Raw genomic sequence first — 25,230 nt, 5'->3', positions numbered from 1 at the left:
ATATATATATATATATATATATATATATATATATATATATAAAAACCACAACGATAATCCTGACTCTAAAAACACTATAAGTTGTAACTAGCTTGGTTTGGTTTACTCATGAACAGGTGAACCATGTGAGATCTTAGTCTTATAGTAATATAGTGGGATTATTAACCTTCAATGGTAATTTTAGGAAGTTTAGTCAAATTTACCATTAAGCCATATGGGATAAAACGTTCCACATGATCCAATCTCAAGGCCAGAGGCTTGGGTGGCTAGACGGTTTCCTGCTGCAACATAATACCATCCTTCGACAATGGCATCATCAGATACAAACTGTCCACCAGACTTGCAGATGTTGGTCGTTCCTCTTCTGACAGAATCCGGAAGTGTGGTTTTAAATTTACAACCGCCAGAGAATTCTGAACAAAAAATTTGCATAAAGCTTGATAATGAATGAGAAAAACAGTACACGAACGTAGTTTAACGATCCCAATGTTAAACAGATTGATAATGTATTGGATTCAAATCCTTGCTTTAGGACACAGCATCATAAATCAATATGTATAAAAATCATAAACGTAGAAAATTATAGGAAATTCTATCAATTTTCTATATTTCCACGAGGAAAATACAATGTTAATTAAATAAATATAACTTTTCATACAAGATCAAGAGATGCCTATCATGTTCAGGCAAAACTAGTTGCTTTGTTAAAAATAAAACAGCGTGTAACGGATAAGCTGATTTTTTTTAACAAATTGTTTTATAAAGAAATCCCGAATGTTTCTGATGACCTAAATATATGCAACGACTCTAATACAGACTAATTCAAGATTAAATTTCATAATGTGTGCAGTATTTGTCCAGTTCCTCATGAACAGGAAAGGAAAGGTTACCTCTTAATTTTGGTAATTGAGACAAGAATTTAAGACAAAATTAATAATTCAAGTGGTCGGTCCAAACAGAGTGACGAAGAGCATAGTTGTACGTTGTAGGTTAGTTTTTTCGGACAATCACTTGACATTGCGTGGGAGACACGATTATTTGCTGTACAATTTATTATTGGCTATGCAATATATTTAAGATTATGACAAATAGAAGCAGGAAATGGATGACGAAGATGCTTCAGAGCAGGCTGATTGAGCAGACACTTTGGGGTCATACGTATAGGAATGACATCCCTGGTCAATTTGATATACAATCTACAAAGCACACTACCACAATGCAAAAAAGAGGTAGTTGGAGTATATGACCTACTTTCTAGTGACGGAATTGTTTCGGAAAGATGTTTTGCTCAACACCGGAGAAGGATTCTGCTGTGATTGTGTTATATCGTGGTTAATTATGGACTGATTTGCAGCTTCATGTTCACTATGTAGAGTACGAGTGGGGGGGGGGGGGCTGCCAACATAAAATGTAGACGTGTTTGTGTCAATTTGATAAACGATCGCACGAATGTAAATAGGAATCACAATGGCTTTGGAACACAGAAGCGCCATGTTCTTATGACTCAACAAATGTAAAGCAAACCTGCCTTGGAAAATTCTAACCCTGTCGCATCAGATGCCATTACGAGTACTTCAGAACCCACATGTAAATATTAATCGAAGGATTAGGGGCATGACCTTGCTTGAAATGTTGAAATGTGGCATCGGAGCCGAATCACGTAATCATCTTTGCAAACCTTTGGGATCTGTTGGGGAGCATTATAGATTGCGCAGACAGAAATCAAAACCACAAACGTCTTTGGCTGCCCAATCACAAACTTAAAACAGATACCACAACAACAAGAAAGATATGAAACGGATGAATAATCACCAGGATAGAAGCAATCGCAGTTTCCGATTGTGGTAATATACCAAAAAAAATTTAAAAAAAAATCATCGCCAAAATTTCTCAATTAGAAAGACGCTTCGCCCTTCCCTTAGAATAACCATGCATGGAGTTCCACAACTAAGACAGCTCTCATGGCGGCAAGGAATACACATACCAAGATGTATGAGTAAAGGATATATACCTCAGTTTGGAGACCCATACTTTCGCTAAATCCACAACTGTTACCGCCACCGCTTGCAACTGAAGCAACAACAACAGCAATGGTAAAACAACCAAGACAATTTTTGCGCGTTAGCACAGTATACGAATACCCAGTGACACAAGAAAAGCAGACATCTTTGCGATAGTGGACTCGTATGAACAAGCCATCTTCGTGCTGAGGAAGAACAACTCTGCTATCGCTACTGCTTTGGTTGAATATATTCATACACAAACACAACCTTATGATGTGCCCTAATTCAAATTTAAGTAACGTAGCGGAAATTGGAAAATCAAGTGGCTATCAACCCGCCCACCTTTACACCAGGCAAAGACGCTCGACAACTCTTGACAAATCTGAATACCGTAATCGTTTCGCTATTACCAAACTTTGGTCAAGCTGGGGGTCAAAGAAGACATTGCCCTCAACGTACATCTGACTTTGCCGCTTAGTCGTTTCCAGAACGGATTCAAAACTACTACTCCGTGGATTCACAATTGCGATCCTGAAATGCAAAGACAGCTGCGTCATTAGGGATGAAATTAGCAGAGGCATTGAAAATATATTTGAAACGCTGGAAAAATACACCAAGGCAGGATCGGGATGGATTCTCGAAAGATGTTGCTAAATCGAGGTCTACCTCTTGCCACATAACCAGTTTCGAGGACAAATACATTGCAAACTGATCCCACCAAATCAATCATTAATGTAAAGAGTCTTGATAAGCGTTCGTTTGAGCGGGCATCTTGTTGGCACTATTCCCTGCCAATGATAAGCAATACTGTCCTTAAATATATCGCCAACACCTGGGTAAGTTCAACTTTGGTGATATCGAGATTTCTGTGCATGTGACCAAAGTCACACTGAAGAAATTTGAATACTAATCCCAGGTATCGCTGTAAACGTGTTCGTTAATGACAAAGGCTTTTATCCGCTAGCACTATCTCCCCACGGACAATACGGCCAAACCAAAATTGTTTTGTTGATGATGAATGAAATGAACGACTTAGAATAGGTCTCGCACTAAGTATGGATACAAATCTTGGTCAGCTGCTTGACGGGCGCAGCAAGCGATCCAGAAAGAAATATCCATGCAGATATTGTATATGCGTATTTAACACTCAAGAACTGCTCACCAGTGACGACCTATCTTGTTGCAATATCAGTAAAAAGACCACAGCGCACAATCATGGCTGAGCCTGGTAAAAACATTGTTTAAATATAATGTACTGTAGCGACAAATGACTTCCTCGGATCGATGAAGAATATTCTGATCGACCAGTATTTTCTCATGAAACTGAGGGAGAAGAATATTTAGGTCAATTAGCCTCGTCTCAGCCAAAACACAAGAAGAATCCACCATCAAAAGTTAAACGAAGAGAACAAAGAACCTGTACGGACACTATTATCTCCTATATTGGAAAGACAATGACAATGGATAGTCGAACATGTACAGAGGATGGCACAGCTATGGATGAACAAACCTTACATCTGCAAAAATTCAGGCACTTCCAGCAAAACAATGGCCATGGGTTGCACCCCGTGGACTGTGTGATTCGCACGGATCGATTGAAAATATTCCTGCGGACGAAATGCCCCCACAGTCATCAAAGAAGCAACACCGATTTGTCCACGGTTGCTCACCAATGATCTTAGGGACAGAGACACATATGGTGTGCTGACGCACAAACTTGCTGACGATATCTACGAAATACATAACAACGATTTTGAGTTCTAACACAAATGAGAAAGTGCGTGGGGAGATGATTTGTGTGCTGCATGAGGTTTATGCATCTCATTCATGAAAAAAGAATTCGTTGTGACTTTTCTGCACCTGTGTCCGCTGAGGGACCCACCCATACTTGCGATAGCACTAATCTCGTAGCGAGTGGATTACATTTGGCATAATATCCGATCCGAACCGTTTGGTGGTCTGCCCGTGAGAAATTCGGTAGTGTTTCAACACAAAATAGTATCAACTGGCAAACTATCAAATGTCCCTCTGGTGGGTACGATATTACATCGATCAGTTATGAGATTACCGCCATCTCCAGGTCAATTTGGAATCATCTCCTGTGCACGTGAAAATGGTCAAGAATTGATTGCAGCAGCAGATGCGAAACCTTTCCGGGATTGCTTCTACAACGACTAGGTAGTATTCACCGATGTAACCACCCCGACTACATTTACTTTTAATGATATTAAATATTGACTCGGTTAGCAGCAAAGGACAAACATGGTCGACTAAAATTCAACAAGGGTGCACTTGTTCGGGTAACAGTTTGTTGGCTAAGACGATCGTTAGATGTAATAGGCGCTGGCTTAATCGGTGTGATTGCGGGTGAAAGGGTGGTAATAAGTACATCGTACTATCGAAGGAAATGTAAATATTCTCGAGGTATAACTTTATAACTGCATTACGTTTGTGGTCGCAGACGCTATTTGCGGTTTCGCTGCGCTATTATCATTTGGTGTTGGTCTGACTGAAATCACAATATCCACAATTGTCGGCACACCAGTTGATATTGCTGTATAAGCAGTGGCGTCACTCGGTTTGGTGTCACCCAGTGCGGTAGCTCATGGTGTCACCCCCATGGTCCTCCTTCCGTAACAGATCATACAGAATCCTAAGTAATGTCATTTTGGTGTCACCCCCTTTGATGGTGTCACCCGGTGCAGTCCGCACCCCCCGCATCCCCCCTAGCGACGCCACTGCTGTGCCTGCTAGTCATGTATTTAACTATGATCGATTATCCGCTTATGAAATTCGACTAGACCGAGCAGTGTGTGCTCTGTAAAATATGCAATTTTTCATTTTGGTGTCACCCCTCTGAGATGGTGTCACCCGGTGCGGTCCTCACCCCCGCACCCCCTAGCGACGCCCCTGTGTATGAGCTATATCGATAGTAACTGGTGTCTTTGCAGGCGCGGTCAAGTTAATTTTGATGTGACTGCATTCCCGAGGAAGAGTCTATTCCTAATTTCGTTCCGTCACACATAGCAGTATCAATAGAATCAGTAAATTGTGCTCGGTAGCAATGGATGATAAAGAAATCAGCGCGGCCGAACCTGACACTATGCTGTCAGTAGCTGAAGATCACAGACAGGTTGTTGTTGTTGTTGTTGTTGTGGGGTTTAACGCCATTTTTCAGCACACGATAGGCTATACATGGCGGCCAGTATTAATGGTGGAGGAAGAACCCGAGAAAACCCCGGAAAGAACCACCGACCCACGAGAAGCTACTGGCAAGCTTTCCCACATACCCACATTGGCTGAATCCTAGACTCGAACCGCCGCAGACAGAGGTGAGATGGCAGTGATCCGTAACGAAGAACGCTTTAGACCACTCGGCCACTCGGGGCCCCACAGACAGGTACGAGCACAAATAAAAAAACAGAAAAACGTAAAATAAGAAACACAGTCTTCGTATATTGGTGGCTACCATAGGTTTGCCAGTTTTGAATACAGCCCTCTGTAGGATATTTGTTCGTTTCTACAATCATTTCAAACTAGAGCAGTACAGACGTGATGCTTAATCTATACCTATGGGAACACATACGACCATACGAGACTCTGACCCCCATGACTAGCAGCAGAGGGGGCGAATCGGACATTTTGTCCAATCGTCATTTGGCTTAATTAATACCTTCTGCACTCAGCGGATCCAGCGTCGTCAGCGCCTGGTAAAAAAAAACGACGTCGTCGTTGGGGGATCGTCCAAACGTCATTTGGTTTAATTAACACCTTCTGCGCGTCGATCCCCAGCGTCGTCAGCGTCCGGTAAGCACATCGACGACCGCGTCGATGTCATCGCCCCCTCTGCTGCTATGATCTTACAAACAGAGTGATCACTAACTCCTCCTCTTGCAGATCAATTAGGTTATTTGACTGATCGGTAAGTCTGAAATTAATTCTCGTTAAAAACCGATCATGGCATCGCATATAGACCGGATTAATCGGACTCTCAATGATCAAAAATCCCGGAGGGGCTGTTGGTGAAAACGAATAAAGGATATACCCCTGTTGAGCTTGATTTGATTGCTTGGTATCCACCTGATAACTCCCTTCGATAACATCACACACTAGATTGATCGCTATCACTGATGCGATATTTACGTTGTATGGAGCAATATGCCTACCACCATCTCCGTTATCGTGTCTGAGGATAGTTGATGGGGGGGGGGGGTGTCCGCGGGTGGATTCTCAGGCCATCCTAGTATGGTTCTTATTGAACTGTTATAAATATCAACCATATACCCCGGTGTGCTTATTTCAATCGTCGACGATAACGTCGGTTCATGAACCGTAATAGCGATTTTTGATTCCTTTCCTGTGATCGATTTTATCCTGCGTTGAAATTCTTTATTGATTTGCTCTATTTGGTATGACCCAGTTGGTATTGTAACCTCCTCCCAGTCTGGGGTCCCATCGGGTTTATTTGTCCGTGCAAAAACCAGCGAGTTATTAGGTTGTTGTCCGTTAAATGCGTCCGCTCGGATATTAGGCCAACTGTGATATACTCGCAATTTTGCCAGCGCTATTTCCTTTACTGGAACCGGTGATGGAAAGTTTACACTGAATTCGGGTTTCGTTGATGTTATCGATATCATATTTGTTTGTACCGGAGTGGTATTCTCCGCGATCCGCTGAAGTAATTGAGACCCTTCGGGGTTCAGCGACATTATTATTATTCGTTGTTTTTAGTGTCTAATTTTAACAACCAGGTGGTTTCGGCTTCCAGTTGAAAATCCTCGATTTTTGACATCGCGGAGCTATATAACTGGACCATCGTGGAGAATTCAACATCGGATACGAACAAATTATCAATCGATAACGAGATCAACCCGGATAATTTCGAGTATGCGTCGGATACTATTTGATGTTTTACTGTATACTCGTTGAGTTTTTTCTGAAAACACGATGATATCTTCCTAGTGATTGCGTTGGCAACTCCAGCAACTGTTGTCATTGCGGAGACAGCGATTGGAACAGCGATCGGGGCTATCGTGGTCACCGTGGATAAAATAACACCGGCGCCAGCTACTATACCCGACACCGAGTACACGACCGCGTCGATGGCGGTTATTTTTCGGCGGTATTTTTTTATTTTTGCACGGTATTGTTCGGAAAGCGTTTTCAAGTTCGCGGAAAATTCTTTTGCGGTATCGAATCGATATTGATGTGACGTCGGTGATACCTCTGATTCAATTTCCTTGGTGGTCATTTTTATTTTAAAAGAGCTAGTGTTTTTAATTACTTAGATTCGCTGCAAATTCCACATACCATGTAATGTTTGCCCGGGCTAGATTTCTATCAACGGCATAAATTGTAAACTGTTCAGTTGCGTTCCTGTCTATAATTGTTGATATTGTATTGTTAAACCCGGATGAACTCGACGATAATATATTAAACTGCATCATTGAAACCAGTGTCAATCGATAAATGCCCTTAACAGTTGCGGTAATATTTACTGTATTCTGTGTAGGAGTCCAATCGAATGATCCATGCCGAATTGTGTATACTGTGTTGATGATGTTCTCATGAGGGATTTTTATTTTTTCGAATTGCTCTGCTACTCTCGGTAGTCCGTCTTTAATGCTTCAACATCAGTTTTAATCGTTCCTATTTCCTGTATATGCGTGTCCACATCTTTTTTGTTCGCTGCAACCCTAGTAATGAGTGTATTTATTTTCTGTATATGCGTGTCTATACTTTTTTTGTTCGCTATAACATTAATTTTGAGTACTTCTATTTCCCCTTCATGCACGTCTATACTTTTTTTGCTCGCTATAGCATTAGTGTTAATTGTTTCTATTCTCTGTCCATGCGCGTCTACATTATTTATGATCGTTACAACATTAGTTTTGATTGTTTCTATTTCCCGTGTATTCTCGGTCATACTTTTTTGTTCGCCGCAACATCAAGTTTGATTGTTCCTATTTCATATGTATGCACGTCTATGCTTTTTTTGTTCGCTGCAACATCAGTTTTGATTATTCCTATTCCCCGCCAATACGCGTCTACATTTTTTTTTGTTCGCTTCAACATCAGTTTTGATTGTTCCTATTTCCTGTGTATGCGCGTCCATATTATTTATGATCGTTGTAACATCAGTTTTGATTGTTTCTATTTTCCGTCCATGCGAGTCTACATTATTTATGATCGTTGCAACATTAGCGCCGATTATTTCTATTTCCCGTTCATGCGCGTCTACACTCCTTTTGTTCGTTGCAACATCAGTTTTGATTGTTTCTATTTCCTGTCCATACGCAGTGATATCATTTATAGTTGTTGTAATCTCATCCGGTTTGACATTTTTTTTACCAAGGAATTTATCAACGGCGCTATCAACCCTGTTAAAATTTTTTCGTAACGTGTAAAATTGGCCCGACAGCGTTGTAAACTCCGAAATAGTATTTTTTATTGTTGCAAGATTTGGTTCGGTTACCGTCGGGATCCCAAAAAAACTATCGGTAGTTTTTTTCACATGCACGTTGAGTTCGATCATAAATTTCCTCAACTTTATAAGATCGTCTTGGGTTGATATTATCCTATTCGTTATCTCCAATATATGTTCACCCGGTTTGAGTCGTCCGTCGCTGGTATACAACGCGATAGTGTCCTCGGTGGCATCACGCCGTCGTGTTAAAACATCATTCAGTGACACATTACCGGATTTCAATTTACCCTGGCGGTCTTGAAATACAACTATTTCGCCCGGGTCAACACTTGTTAGATTCAACATATCAGCGATTTCATCCTCAATTAGTTTTTTTATGTCGGCGGCGGTCGTTTCCGTGGATTCTTTCAGCGCCGAAACCGGTCGCCCCCAGATATCAATCATTATTATTGTAAATGTTATTCTCTAAAATCCGTTGAGCTTCTACGACCCCACTAGTGTATTCGTTTACAACCACATGAGGTGGTTTCCGCGATGATGAAATCGCCGCGAGTACGTTCAATACCTCACGGCCACATATCGGTGGGTCACTTAATCGCTGTGTTGGCAGCGTGGAATAAAAAACCCGGGCTGAACACGCCCGGGCTGAACACGCCCGGACATACCGCATGAACTCTTTCGGCGGAGCTAACCCGTATGAATCAAAATAGACGATTGCACGCGGATCAATCGCGTACGCAACCCAATGAGTTCCCGCTCCGGAGGACCCATCGAGGTTAATTATGCCTGTTTCAGTATTCCTTGGGGCCGCCGGTAATTGATCCCTCATAAAAACACCTCTGAAGTTTTTTATCGCTAGCGCGTTTGCGGCGTCTATTAAATCAAAATTAGACATGGGAGTCATTGACTCCTGCGTTAATAAACGGTTCCCGGTAGTCTTAGACCCTTTCCCGAGTACCATGAATACGGGGTTCCCGGTAGTCTTAGACCCTTTCCGGCCACGGGTCGTTTTTTTTTGTAGCCTTTCCCGGTTGCCTTCTTCAATGCCATCCCCGCCGCGGTACCAACGGCTCCTAACGCCGCCGCCTTAGCCACTGCTGGTGCGGCCGCGGCAATCAACGCTGGAATCGCAGCTAACAGCGGAAATATCCCACCGGTCTTTTCCATGTTTTTAATTGCTGCGGCTGAAAAATCTATTTGAACACCCTTTTTATTCTTCATCGCATCATTGAAATGTTTTATTTGACGCGCCGTCAACGATATCTTATGATTACCACCTGCCATCTGTGACGGCTTCAGCGTTATTGTGGTTCCGCATTGTTTAGCCGACTTTGATCGTAATTTCTTGACTTGACCATCAGTCAACTCTACACTGACGACACTATACGACATTTATTGTAAACGCGTTTTGTGCTTTCAATTACATGTTTTCCACTGGCGCATCAACGATTCTCATTCGTCCACCAACGCCTTCTAGCAGCATTGATTTATCGCTGAGAATGACAGCAACCGCTCTATAATTAACACCACCCGGGGCTATACGAGCTCGGAAGTGTATATCAACGACGGATTGTCTCGTTAAATCAAGATGTTCCAGCGAAAAATAATAAATCGGATACAGGTTTTTAAAATCAAGTTGTGATATTTGCAAACCAGTGTCGACGTTTTGATCACGACCCATATACGACAGCAATCGATGATACACACGTGCGATATGGTTGTCGCCGTAATTAAGCTGTATATCCTCGGATGGTTCCTGTTGTCCGTTTATTCTCAGCGAAACATCCCTGACTCCTAATTGATCAAATATCATATGGCTGCGTTCTTGACTGCCCAATCGTTCCCTATTCTGCAGCGCTATGAATATATGACGCGGGGCTGAAACACCTTGTTTTGATGCCAGGTGCCATGTAAACGTATCGGCGACGTTATCCTCTTTAGCATCAGTTGTTACCGCTAGCCAACTCAACAACGATTTTCCTCCCTGTTCCATAAATGCTAACAATCGTGCTTCCGTGGTAACTGATGGAGTCAGCACCGGCATCCACAATGCCATTTTAGTTAAAATGACTTTACCGGCAGCGACGCCAGCAGCACGCCATATTGCATTGTTATCATCGCCCCTTCGCGTCAGCGCGATTGTATGCTTAGCCCCATAGATAACTTTTCTAACATTTCTGCAGAATCCAAATATGTGATGGAGTGGAATCGCGCATGAAAACTGTCGGCGTGGTCCTTGCAACATCCCTACTCGTGTTGCGAATCCCATATTGTAATTATCGTTAAGACTTTTTATAATATTGAAATTAGCGACTGGTCTTGCTCTGCGGTCTGGATTGGCTGCTTCAGCCTGTGGGTCAGTTGCGGTATCTCTTTCCACCAGCACGTTGATGTACTGAAGATGATCAGCGTTATTAGTGGTGTCCTTTGCGAACATTATAGATGGGCCCGCCGATCTTGTATAATCATCCGAGTATCTCGCTAACCCAATTATCGTCGTTGCAACATCAACCTCGCGTTCTATTGATTCAATTTCTCGCCCGTCAATAAGATATCTGGCGCTCTCAAATAACGCCATGATACCGTTGTTGACGAAGCCAACTCGAACACGATGGTCATCTGCGTATGGTGCATTATCGGCGGCATTTGTCACGAGTTCTCCCTCAATTTCGATAAACGCTTCACACGGCAAAAAATATTTACTGGTATCTTGGACCTGAAGTTCAATTCGCGATCGTAGATCAGGTTGCGCTGCATAATAAGAATAATATTGATAATCACGGACAGAATCATCCCTGCGCACTGGGGCGTCCATATCAAACGCGGGGTCAGCGGTTCGCGCAAACATTTTATTATTATTCATGTCGGTGTTTTCAATTGCGATTTCTTCGTCGTAGACCACTTCCCGCTATCGCGTTCATGAGCGCGTTGGTTGCCGCATCGGAATCGTCGCCAACGACTGAGTCGTCGCCAACGACTCTAATTTTTCTTCCACGGCGTTATTTATTACTTTACTGACATTCGCAGGCATCACTGTCGTTGATGGCATCTGTTTTCTTTTTGAGAATCTCTTGGATTTCACCAATGACATTAGTTTGTCCCGCGCGGCTGAAAGCGCCTTTCCGGCAACATCTCCAATAGCACTAATACCCTTATCACGAATAACATCAATAGCCTTCATTCCTAATTGTTTGGCTAACGGCGCTACTTTTGGAGCCATTCTTGTAAATAACTCCGCAATGGTGCTACCGAGACCATCTCCATAGTACACGCGGTAAACAGGCAATCGCGAGTTTACCACGTAGACGAGTACTGGTTTATCATGGTTGTAGTGTATGATCATCCTTATTAAAAACACCAGTTTTCCAATTAATCATCCACGAGCTCGTCTATGAGCGTTCGATATGCATTAATGTCCATAATACCGCCTGTAAATAACCGCTTGCAAATATCAGCGGCCTCATTGATTATTTCCGTAGAGTTATTTCCGGCTCGTTTTCCTCCGATTAGTACTTCCAGCCGTGATATATCACTGAGAACACTATTAGGACAGGTAACGCCGTAGGATTCTTTACCAACAGAGTATCCTTTTCCTTTTTTTGGTGTTATACTCTTAACTTCCTTGTGGAATGCGTCGTAATCGGATTTACTACGATGTGGTAATGCATCTTTATGTTTACTTGCTAAATACACTATTCTTGCCCAGTCCTTTAACGACTTTATATTTTCCTCGTAACCGCTGTTGATATGCTTCTTATCTCGTATGCTCTTAGCAAAATTGTTGGCAGTAAAATTAATTAATTCTTCCCTGTTGCTGAAGTCTCTAATTTGATCTATTGTGCTCTTCTTGAGTACAATACGGGGTATATTCCCCTCTTTTTCTTCCGGTATTTCTTCTTCTGGTGTTTCTTCGGGTATTTCTTCTTCTGGTTCTTTCGCAGTAGCGCCTAGTTCTTCCTCGTCGGCCATTGTAACATAAGGTTCTTGTGGTTCGGTTATAGCGAGTGGTGGTGGCCTCCGTGTTGTAGCAGCCGCTATTTTTGCAGGGAGTGTTTCTAAAGACCTTTTTGTTTGTTTTGTCTCTGCCGCTATCTTTTCAAGCGCACCAAGAACGGGTACAGTTACCGCCGTAACATCCTTAGTCGCTTTAGTTACCGGGGCAAATAACTGTTCACTTCCAACAGCAAAATCAGTTTGCATTTGTTGTCGCGTTTGAAGTTTCTCTCTCACTCTGTCTCGTAACGGTATAAACTTTCTAAGCGCTGCTAGTCGCTCTCTGGCTAGCCGAGTAGTAAGTGATTCACCTACCATTATTGCAAATTGCTCCGCAAATTTCTAATTTTCCGCCGAGTGTACCATCGGGGGTTCCACGGAGTTTTCGTCTATAATCCTTCTAATGTTTTTGATCTTACTAGAAATCTCCCGGCGTCGTTCATAAACACGTCCGAGTTTTTTTCGTATTATTTCAACGGCAGTGAATAGTCCAATGAATGCATTTGCGTCATTGTGGTACAGGTTCTCATTAATCGTATGTTGTAATCGTTTTATAAAAAAGTACTCGCGGGCCAGGGTAAAACGCCCCCGTTTCGACTGTTCGTTAATAATCTCATAATCGGATAATATTTTTTCACTGTCGAGACCATCAGATAATTCAATTCCTTGATTTTTTAATTTTGAAATCTCAGTTAATATATTATTGATGTCTTGGGAATCCATATTCTTATAAACATCTTATTTCTAATATCAAAACTTTTAATAAAATTTAAGTTTAAAGTTTAATAAAATTATTGGGGGTCATTTTTGACCCCGTTTTTTGTATGGACAGTACAATGCCGTAAATCTCCACTCGAGTGTTGTGGCAGATTGCAGGCATACATGGACAGTACAATGCCGTAAATCTCCACTCGAGTGTTGTGGCAGATTGCAGGCATATACATATACTTAATTAAGGACATTCACATCTTGGAACCCCAAAGCATACATCTCCGGGAGGGAGGCCTAGGGTGACAAACGTCATCGTAGACCGCCCAGAAGATATGCTTGGGGGACATCACTACATGTACTTAATTAAGGATGAATATATTTACAATGAAATGATTGATGGATGATGGGACGACACAAGACAGCACAAACATAAAACGGCGGGGCGGAACTCTACGGCCAATTCAACCAATCAAAAGCAACCCAATTAAATTAACCCGGTTGCATGATTGTGAACAAAAGACAACCACACGCCCGGGTCAAGAGCGTGGGTTAGTTTTGATTAGTTGAATTGGCTTTCGAAAGCCCCAGGCTTATAACGAGTCATCTTATATATAAAGTGACTAATACAGCGGCGTCAGTCACAAGGTGTGTGTTAATTTGAATTCCCTTGAATCGTTGAATCCTTAAATACTTATTAATGGTGTTTCACGGCATTTAAATGAAACCAAATACTCAAATAAAACATTAAAAAAAAGAATACAGCTGTTAGATAACAGCGTGTATTTCATTAGTTTTCATCGTAAAATGATTAATTAATCGCAACATTAATTGGACTTCAAGGGACGTAACTCTTGTCATGCGACGCTATCACAAAACGAGTTATCTCCCTTTGATGTTATATATGAAAATCGAATTCTGTGACCCGTCTTTTTTGAGATCGCTGTTTGATATACTCGTTCTGCTACTCTTCGTATTGAGGCGATACAAATGTCAAAATATTTTCCTGCCTCATTCATCGACTGAAATATTTTTTCCTCGTGAGTTGTTGTATCAAATGACTTTACGGGTTTTGCTTTCTTTGAGTATTTACCAGTTTCCCCTTTTTTGGTATTTTGACTTTGCGAGATAGCTTGCAAGTTTGTAAGAGAATTATCAGTCTTATTATTATTAATATGATCAATAACAAGCCCATTCTCGATTAATCCGTTAAATGCTTCAAATACCGCCCTATGAACAAAATACTTCTTTTTTCCGGCACCAAACATCAAATATCCCTGATTATTTTTCCATCCAACCGGCTTCTTCAGTCTACAATTTCTAACAACGCCGTCGCGAGATGCCTCGTAATTAACAAACACAGGGTGAGGTCTGAACTCTTGGTCCATTTGTATAATAATACTACTTGTCTAATTCATTATTTGGTTTAATTATAAACCTTTCAATGTAGTCTTGAGGAGTTTAGATGATTTTGTCGGCGGTGGGGTCGATGACGGCGTTTTTTATTCGTTTATCGTAATAGCGTTTTAGTTCCCTGTATCGCTTTCCGCCACAATTGATACACAACTGCGATTTTCCTCTTACACCGACGTGACAAACCAAGCACGGGAGGGGGCCAAGAGAACCATTACGAACGCTTTGTAAATGATACCCGCAGAATTCACCTCTGCATGATTTATTGCACGGGGTTGTCGACCCAATCATCAACCATTTGCATTTATTCATTATACTATATTCTTTTATTTAAATACTTGTTTTAATTATATGGATGAGTTTGAGAGATTAGCAGTAATTAAGCCCTGGAAAAATATTAAGTTCAATCTCGATAGAGTCCTCAAGGACACACCAAAAGCGTTAATAAACGATAAAACCCTGTTGAGTAAAATACGCGATTGTATCAATGAATTCAAGCGTGATGGTGCATCTCATAGTTGGTCAACATTTCGAATTGATGGTGTTGTTGATGCTACCATGAACGACAACCGCGCAGCAACGATAATATCACAACTTGACGGTAAAAGGTATTTCTTCAGAGTAAAATTCATTGTCCGGGTGGAATCAGGCGATTGGATCATGCGTGATAAATTTGAACCAGTTCTCAGCGACAAGAAAACAGTCACTGTCAGCCGCGACTCCAAGCCGGGGTTGTTAACCGGAATTGATAGACCATACTATGAACGAGCGTATCCTGAAACAGCAGTTGTTTATGGAATATACCCGTTAAATAAGAAACCTGATATCGGAAAACTGAAACCGATGAAACAGTCAACTGGGATAAATTGTGTAGCAGAACGAATAATAGAGCATTTTACAAATGCATGTCGAGGAAACAAATTGACTGATTTACGACGTAGCAAAATCAACCAGTGGGAACTAACCGTAAAAGAGCGTGGAGCAACCATCAGCGACATAGCGAGATTAGAAACATCGCTGAGATTTCCAATAACCGTTACAACGATAACCGGTGAAGTATTATACGAATCGAAGTATAAATCGAAGGGAGCCCCAATCAAAATTATTGATCATAACGAACACGCATGGACGCCCGCGATCACAATATTTCCACGGGATAGAACAGTAAAATATATACCCGAAGAATTCTCCCGGGATGGTTTTCTCGCGGAGAGGAAACTATTTGATGCTATTGCCTGCTTGTGTAAAAACGACCCTGTATCAGTGTGGTTACTTCGCAGCGCTGAAAACGATGCGGATACCTTTGATCAGTTTGTAAGACCAAACGGCGAATTATATCGCACTGAAGCATTTCACAACAGGATGAAAAAAACCGCCATGGAATTTGAAGAGCATGATGAACAACTCCTAACAAATTGTTTTACGATTCCATCGGTTGTAGCTCATGTTGCAGCAAGGAAAAATGCGTGGAGACCAACGCGCAGGGAATTTCTACCGGATGTACAATCCAGTTGTTTGGAATACTATCACGGTGGACTATGGAACACTGAATACAACCGCGACGCTATGATCTCGGTTGATATGGTTGCCTGTTATCCAGCGAGTTTTCTCGGGTATGGATCCGCCGCTGAGTATTTCAAACGATTTGGACACCCCAGTCATGAAATGACTCGTGTTGCTATTAATGGACCACTGCCTGATTTTGATTTAACCGGATTCGCTCGCATAGTATCATTTGAATTCGCGGCAGGACTCCATCGCTGTTGCTATATTTGGATCGGTAGACACATGGCTGAAAAGAAGTGGCTGCCAATAGCGCTGCTACGGTATATGATTGATTGTAGCATGCTAGTTTCGTTGATTGTCAGTGACGCGATTATATCATACCGGGCGCAGACTGAAGTCTGGTTACCAGAACCGGAGCGTCTAGATAGCATAATTGACGAGTCCAGAAAAAACATTGATGCCGACGAGGAATATATCATCGAAGGGTCCAGGAGGATATTTAACCAACGAAACCGCGAGGCAAAAGATCTCGGTAGAAGAATAATTGGTAAGTTCACACAAGGTGGAAAAAACTGCGACTACAAACGATATTGCTCACGGCTGATTATAGATGACGCAGAATATGATTTCGTAATCAAGGACGCAGTGGCAAAAAATAGATACGTGAACTGCAAAACAGCTTTCTTGTCCAATGGAACGAGGTTGGGTACAGTTGTTACCTACAGCGATGGAGACAGCCCGGCGTATCCACATTTGAGGGCGTCTATGCTGGGTTATGCCGCTATCAATTTATTCTCGATGATAAATAGATTCCCCGATACCGCGGTTAGAGTAGCTGTTGATTCATTTTATATTGACGTAAAGTATAAGGGAAACGTAGCCGAGTTTACTAGTCCGGACGAGAGTTGGGGTACATGGAGAATTAAAAATGAAATACGACGCGATTATTCCCCGTCAGCAGATGTCACCGTTGAGAACAACTACTTACGCGGTGATAAATTGTCAGAATGGTCTAATGCACCATCGTGTTCTGATCCAATTTGTAGACATAAAACAGTTTATTTAAGCGGCTGTGGCGGGTCAGGAAAGACGACTCGGGCAATTGAATTATTTCGAACGCGGGCAAGTATAATCGTGCTTACACCGACCCATAGACTAACGCGAGAGATAAAACAACGAAATGTTGACGCCGTTACTTATCACAGCTTTTTTCGATACAGCGGCGGTGAGTGGACTCCTGATCGAATGGGTGAAAAATTTATTCCCGACATTATCATCTGGGATGAGATATGTACTGTTTCGTTAGATACTTTACAAATGTTTCTTGAGTGGTTGCTGCGCGCGAATACAGCGGTAATCATGTGTGGGGATCATGGCCAACCACCACCATTTGTCGGCGAGGGTCCACATGATTGGTTAAGGGGTTTTGTGGACTATTATGAAGAAACCGATACTGATTACCGAGCACTTGATGAACAACTGCGCGAGGTTAAAAAACTAATCAGATTACAGCCGGATAGAGTTCAGTGTGAAATAATCCGCGAGGTAATTCCGGAAACGCCGTTGAATGAATTCTGGGAAACATGGAGACCAAACGATTTGATTGTAGCGAGTAGAAAGATAGTCAGAGACACACTTCAGCGGAAGTTGTTTACGTTGCATAAGGAAAAGTTTCCAACGCGTCCAGTGCCGTTATGTTATAGACCCGCGGACACACGGCGGCAGAACATTGAAGTTGAAATTCCAGGCCGGACAGAAAAACAAATTCTCGTGCTGAATGATATCGTGCTCGTTGATATCAGCGTCGTCGAGGACGCGCTACGTGCTAATAAATCCCCGTGGACGCTAGGATACGCAACAACAATACATTCCTCGCAGGGACTAACCATCACGGACACAATTGTTTGGATAGTTGATAATCGCATCGAATGGTCGAATCTAGTCTATCTTGCAGTGTCCAGAGTACGAAGGATAAATCAGCTTCGAAGAATTGTTGTTGACGAAGTCAGTGACGAAGCCGGCGACAAAGTCACCATCGATGCAAGCGTCATTGATAGAAAACTCTCGGGTTACCGCCAACAGGATAAAAAAAAAACAGCGGCGTTTTGATATTGATGCCGAATTAATAATTTCGCTACGACAACAACAGAATAATCACTGCGCGAGTTGCAATTGTATAATGAGTTGGCGTTATTCGGATAAAGACACTCGCCAATTTACCGTGGATAGGATCGATAACAGTCTCGGTCATGTCAAAAACAATGTGAGGTTGACCTGTCTTGAGTGCAATAGACGCAACGGCGCTAGTTAAGACCACGTGGGGGCAATTGAGTATCGTTAGGTATCACTTGTAGTTGCTCGCGTGTAAATCCGCGCTGAGGAGCAGTTGAATCCAGTCTGTAGATCGGTGGTCTACCAGTTGATCGTGTTATCGTTGATATGTTATGTGTGGTAACACTCCAAATAGGATCGGTAGCCCTTTTTTTACCGCCTTCAAGCTCTCCTGGTTCATATAGATATCTAACAGTGACATCGCCAAGAATCGGCTTGGAAACGCTATTTATTTTTGATTTTCCGGGTATATACTCGTATTTAATCGCGTCGCTGGGCTTCATGTTGATTGCTCGGGTAATCTCGTTATTTAACGCTGCAATTACGCCTGGCAACCTTTTAACCCATTCACGAGATCGTTTTTCTTGGATGAATTCCTTCGCGTATTGATATCCAAATAACCGTTCAGCGAGAGTCCGATTGAATCGTTCAACAATTGCCTGATCACGATGTAGCGCAGTATGACCTCGTCGTATCGCGACGCTATGATGTTTCAGCGTTGATAAAACAGCGCCGCGAAATTCACTACCGGGATCAACTTGTAATAGATTTGGCCAGCGCAGAGGGCCTCTTCGATAAATTCTTTCAAACGCAGCGGCTACTTCAGTTGCCGACTTTGTTTTTAACGGCTCCGCTTGTTTGTATCGACTCGCAACATCAACTACGGTTAGCGCGTATTTGTAACCGTTGTCATGCGGCAAAAATAGTATATCAGCCTGATGAACTTCATTAGGTACGCTGACATCAAAGCGCGAGAAGTTGATTTGTTTAGGCGGTGGTAGATAGATTTGCCATATAGCCTGTTTGGATAACCAATTAGCCGCAGTGGTCTTTGTTACCTTTGCAGCGCTTGCAAGCTTACCAATTGCGGCCTTCCCCTTCCAATATCCTCTCGGAGAATAATAGATGGATTCCATGTTGTTATTATAAACGCTATCGTTTTCAATTACCAGCGCCAGAAGCTCCGCTTCCAATCATTAATTTACCTTTCATAGCCGATTTTACCAACCATGAGGCCAATTTTTCTTTGACGGATTTATCAGGAATAGCATTTAATGCGTGAATTAATTTTACATCCGCGATATGACGCTGTTGCAGATCGCTACTTTTGTAAGCAACATCATGAGCATGACACGCCTTATCGATAGCGTTTATTGGATACTCACCGGGTTTGGGCTGATTTTGATCATCGAGTCTAATATCTAATCGTGTTCCGGGGCCACAGTAGTTATATCCTGGGAGGTGTTTTTCTCCTGGATACTTTGCCCACGGTGTTCCGGGGAGTTTTGCCAATTTGGCTGCGATGTCACCTCCTCGCTTTTTTTTAAAACATCTCCGGGTCTAATAGAAATAAATCTAAATTTCTTTGTACCGCATTGTACACACTTGCCAGTAAGCGCCGATCTATTATTTCTTGTTGTAACGGTTGTCATATCATTTGTGCCAGTACGCACTCTGCACTTCACACAATATAGATCCATAATTTATGTATAGAGATATGAATATAATTGATTTTTCGGCGACTAAAACAAGAGAACCAGTTAAGCATGTTGCAGCGTTACCAAACTCGATCCGGATGATTATCATCGGACCATCTGGATCCGGCAAGACGCAATTGTTACTCAATTTAATAATGAGATGGATGAAGTGGGATAAGTTGTATTTGGTTGCTCCTAGCGTAGATGATCAACGATGCTACGAGGTGTTGAAAGATTTCAACGAGAGTGCATCAGCGATCGCTAAAAAAAATGTTATTGAGTTTATTACGGATATCAATGATGCACCGGGTATTGATGATATTGATGGCGACGTTAACAATCTAGTCGTGTACGATGATGTTATGTTAGACAATCAAAAAAACCCAGCTAGGATATTTTCCAGAGGCAGGCATAAAAACACTGACGTGATATATGTCACTCAACGATACACTCAGATTCCAAAAGTAATTAGAGACAACTGTAATATTCTTGCTGTGTTCAACGGCGTTGATACACACACGCTACGAAATATTTGGCAGACATGGTGCGGCGGTGACATGGACTTTAATGTTTTTCGAAACTTTTTTAGTCATGCTCAGTCGACCCCACATGGATTCGTAACGATAAATTTACATGATCCTCGGACACGATATCGTATCGGACTTGACCAAATATTCGGTTAGTTGTAAATAATTTTCATTGTAAATAGCCACTTAGCAGCAGAGGGGGCGATGACATCGACGCGGTCGTCGCGCTTTTTTACCCGACGCTGACGACACTGGGATCGCTGAGTGCAGAAGGAATATTAAACTAAATGACGTTCCGGACAATCCCCCCGACGACGACGTCGTTTTTTTTTACCAGGCGCTGACGACGCTGGATCCGCTGAGTGCAGAAGGTATTAATTAAGCCAAATGACGATTGGACAAAATGTCCGATTCGCCCCCTCTGCTGCTTGACTAACACACTCATTATTGCAACCCTTCGACAAAATAGTAAATAGCATGTCATGGTAGTTAGGGAAGAGGACGGCCGTCCGTGGATGCATCGGGTAGCGGATACGGCCTAACATAATACTAAAATTAACACGCTTATATATAGTTTAGCTTTTATTAATATTTTTTTTTCCAAAATGTTTACATAGGTGAGTTTCGTTCTCTGTCTTACCGATGCAATATGCTGAATTCAGTGGTGTGTTTTTCAGGTAATACACATAGTGAGCTCTGCAGTTTTTAATCTTGACTGCAAATGGTGAATCGCAATTTTCATTGAATGCTTTCCTGCATGCACGTCCTGTCACCTCCTGCCAAAGCTTAATTGGATGCGTGCCTGTACCGAAAATGGAAGAAGCAATAACACGGGTCGAATTAAAATCGCTGACATAGCAGAGGTGTGAAAAGCACAAAGTCAATATAGCATAAATCTTTTTTATATATACGTCAGATGTACTTATAAGAGGATCTCAAATTAATCAGAGGTAAATTACACGTGAATAATCGTAAAATTGTTTAACCTGTTAGATTATAATATTTATGTTTAACCTGTTAGATTATAATATTTATGTTTAACCTGTTAGATTATAATATTTATGTTTAACCTGTTAGATTATAATATTTATGTTTAACCTGTTAGATTATAATATTTATGTTTAACCTGTTAGATTATAATATTTATGTTTAACCTGTTAGATTATAATATTTATGTTTAACCTGTTAGATTTTAATATTTATGTTTAACCTGTTAGATTTTAATATTTATGTTTAACCTGTTAGATTATAATATTTATGTTTAACCTGTTAGATTATAATATTTATGTTTAACCTGTTAGATTATAATATTTATGATTAACCTGTTAGATTATAATATTTATGTTTAACCTGTTAGATTATAATCTTTATGTTTAACCTGTTAGATTTTAATATTTATGTTTAACCTGTTAGATCATAATATTTATGTTTAACCTGTTAGATTATAATATTTATGTTTAACCTGTTAGATTATAATATTTATGTTTAACCTGTTAGATTGTAATATTTATGATACAAAACAAATTTAATCGTTTGTAAAACAATTAATGCTTTAAGGATAACAATCTAATTTATTCTGTGTTCAAGTATAACATATTCAGAATATATATATATATATATATATATATATATATATATATATATATATATATATATATATATATATATATATATATATATATATATATATATATATATATATATATTGGTTTTAATGCGTGTATATATTTCTCTCAAAATTATTTATTTTTACCAATCGGTCTGATTCTATCCCTGGTCATTCATCCACATTATAGATATAATATATTAAAGTTACCATTAGCCGAAGTGAGTTATTATGTGACATATCCTTAGCCCAAGAGGACTAACTGATAAACATAAAAGCTATAGATTTAATGTGCATCTACTGACATGGACGACTGATTATTTAGCAAACAGGACTCAAATAATCATAGCAGGAATTGAATCCTCGGAACCATGGACAACTGAATGAAGGAATATCTCAGGAAAAATATTAGGCCCCCCCCCCCCTCCGTTTTAACGTACATTAATGATACAGCTGAAAGTAAGAAAGATTATTTGAGGACGATTTCACATTACAATGCCCATCGTCTTACCAATTTCATTTGGTCATTCAAAATATATTAACCGATTATCATCGGGGCAAATTTTGGGCTTGAAAAAAGCGATACTTCACCAAGAGAGAGCTGTGATAAATACCAGATATTGAAGTTTCTAGTGAACATAATCGTTTGGGTACATCACATCGATATTATGGAATAATCATACCATTCATTGACTCTTACAACACCAATATAGAACATATAATTCATTGTGTCAGTTCTGGAATATGCATCTGAAACATCGTCTTCCTGTACTAACTCGGATTCTGTGATCTTCTTTGCAATTAAATATGTTAAAGTTTTATGGCTATCAATAGTCAAGAATACATCCATATATTATCCAAAGATAGCTTTTCTAACTAAGAATATTTAAACGAGACAAATGCAGAGTGGGTGGGATGTATTGCTAAATTATCCAAAGCTTCTTTTTTCTACTTACCGTTAATCCACATCGGGAAGTATGTTCCACATGAACCAGTCTTAAGCTGAGAAGGACTAGTAGACAAACGAGTACCTGGTGGAATGGAATACCAGTCAGGCACCAAGTTATCGTCTGATACATATTTTCTACTATCAACAGTGATATCGGTTTCATCTCTAGCTTCTACATTCTTTAACATTCTGTAGAAGAAGCACCCATCCTGCAATACTGTTTACATGATTAAATTAAAAGGAATGCAGTATTTGCAATTAAACGACCGTTAATTAATTACCTTGGCCGTTATAATCCTATAAGATATAAATATTACGTGAATCAGCCAATCCTAATGCGACCTGGTATTATTATAATATTAGCGTACAAAACAAAGAAAACAACTGTAATGAGAACACTAACGCTTATTGGTAATCTAATCAGAAAGGAGGAAGGAAGCTTAGAGAAAATCATTTCTAAAAATATATATTTTAATGTTTAAATATGGATCGTAATATATTATTTTGTATGCATTACATATTTATATATTTTAGATAAGCTTAGCTATGGTAATAACAATAAATAACAAATGACTGAAGACCAGTGACATAAGTCAATCAATCAATCAATCAATCGGTTGATAGAACAGTGAATCTATTGATCTGTCATTATATCGATCAACCGTGTCATCCGTCTATCTAATGCTTCTACCTAATGACTCAAAATTGGTATAAAACTCAAACTTACCTGCATGTGTTTGCAGGTTCACAACAGCGAACATTAAGGCATGGATAACTATGTTCATACTCTAATATTTTCAGGAGTTCATGAAAGTAAAATGAGTTGTTTCCCGCTATACAAACTGCAAAAGAGAAGATTCAATAATTGTCCTTAAAATATGCTGTAAAGATATGCATGTTTGCAAATTTATTTTTACAAATATGCGAAAGAATGGCATAAAATCAGTTAAGCATAAAATCGAATACACACCCTACCATATAACACCCACATTTGGTTACTAACACCCGTGTTAATTATGTTATGCAACACCGTTGATGGTATCAAGACCTTATACGCTAACCAACCAAAAAGAACTAACGCATTGCACTTACATAATCACAAACCCACTGTTACATAAGAATGGTAGCATGAAAAAGATGAGCATGAAATGTAAACACACACACACACACACACACACACACACACACACAAAACATACACACACACTTATGTACAAGAAAAGGCGGATAGGAAATCTCTACAACTCACCGCCTTATATAAGAACAACACGCACGCAAAGAAAAACATCCCTCCGATTAGGTTTACAGACATCAAAATAAGCATGACCTAGATCGATAGAGAGGCATGTGAAAGAACCTGTCAGAAGGGAACATAAAGGTTTTGTCAAATTCTGCTTATAACTTGACGTTCTGTGTATTCGCCAGAGCTACTGCAAACTGATGTTCCACACACAATTCGCCCGATTTTATGGGATTGAATTGTTTTTCGTCTCTGACCTGGTCTGGAGTAAAATTAAATCCACATAATGCAAATATTAATACATACTTGTTGTACGAAACACGGTGCTGTTGGAAGATAAATGTCATATGGCTTCAAATAGTGTTAGGTAAGGGCTTAAGTGATTTTCCTGGGCAAAATTATGTTCAAACAGACTGGTACACAACTTCTTTCTTCGACACGTAGAAGCGCTGAGACTCGAATGGCTTCGTTGAGATAAAATATTACCTGTTGGATTCTTGCATCTTCATCATCGTCGGTGGTATGGCAAACATATCAAGCTCTGAGTTTAACATTCACAAGAAGCCTGAAGTAACATTAATACATTTCTTCATCTCGTAAGAAACACAGAAATGTTTTATTATTATTATTATTATTTGTATTTCCTTTCGACTCGTATCTATAAAATTTGAAAACCTCTCGAGGATTCTTTCTGCCTTGTCCTTCTTGCGGTGTAGATGAGGACGTAAAACCTTCGACCGAAGCGATAAGCGAATTTAAAGGGGTGTCTTGGCAACTTAAAGTTCTTTTCTTGTTTAAATCAATAATTTGTTAATGTTTCCTTCAAAGCTTCTATAAGTCTTTGTGATCGGTGATGACAGTTTGGTGAAAATCGTTTCCATGAGACAAAGCTGTGTTTGTGCAGGTGTGTTTCCTTCGAAGTTATACTTATGAGAATACACAAAGATCAAATTCAGTCACCGATTAAATTCGATAGGGAAATAAAAATGCTGGTAGAATCAATCGTAGTTGCGAATGTCTCTTGAATGTGATGAACAGCTTATGTTCAA

The 25,230-nt window shown here is 40.4% G+C and overlaps 1 protein-coding gene across 4 annotated transcripts in view; it reads right to left on the bottom strand.

Annotated features, from left to right (window-relative positions):
* Window positions 1-25,230, bottom strand: part of LOC149800391 (uncharacterized) — a 61,522-nt gene that overhangs the window by 13,460 nt on the left and 22,832 nt on the right. For 3 of the 4 annotated variants that reach the window (XM_089957233.1, XM_089957232.1, XM_089957234.1), the window contains exons 2-5: window positions 23,669-23,783; window positions 22,949-23,158; window positions 21,027-21,188; window positions 204-413 (exon numbers count right to left, since the gene is read on the bottom strand). In XM_089957233.1, the coding sequence (XP_089813359.1) occupies window positions 204-413; window positions 21,027-21,188; window positions 22,949-23,158; window positions 23,669-23,726 (640 nt within the window). In that variant the 5' untranslated portion in view covers window positions 23,727-23,783. The remainder of the gene's footprint in view (window positions 1-203; window positions 414-21,026; window positions 21,189-22,948; window positions 23,159-23,668; window positions 23,784-25,230) is intronic. The other variant, XM_089957235.1, reaches the window with a different exon arrangement.

This window comes from Sinohyriopsis cumingii, chromosome 5, assembly GCF_028554795.1.
Source record: "Sinohyriopsis cumingii isolate HCF-2022 chromosome 5, ASM2855479v2, whole genome shotgun sequence".
NCBI classification, from domain to species: domain Eukaryota; kingdom Metazoa; phylum Mollusca; class Bivalvia; order Unionida; family Unionidae; genus Sinohyriopsis; species Sinohyriopsis cumingii.
This window is presented reverse-complemented; position numbering and strand designations above follow the sequence as displayed.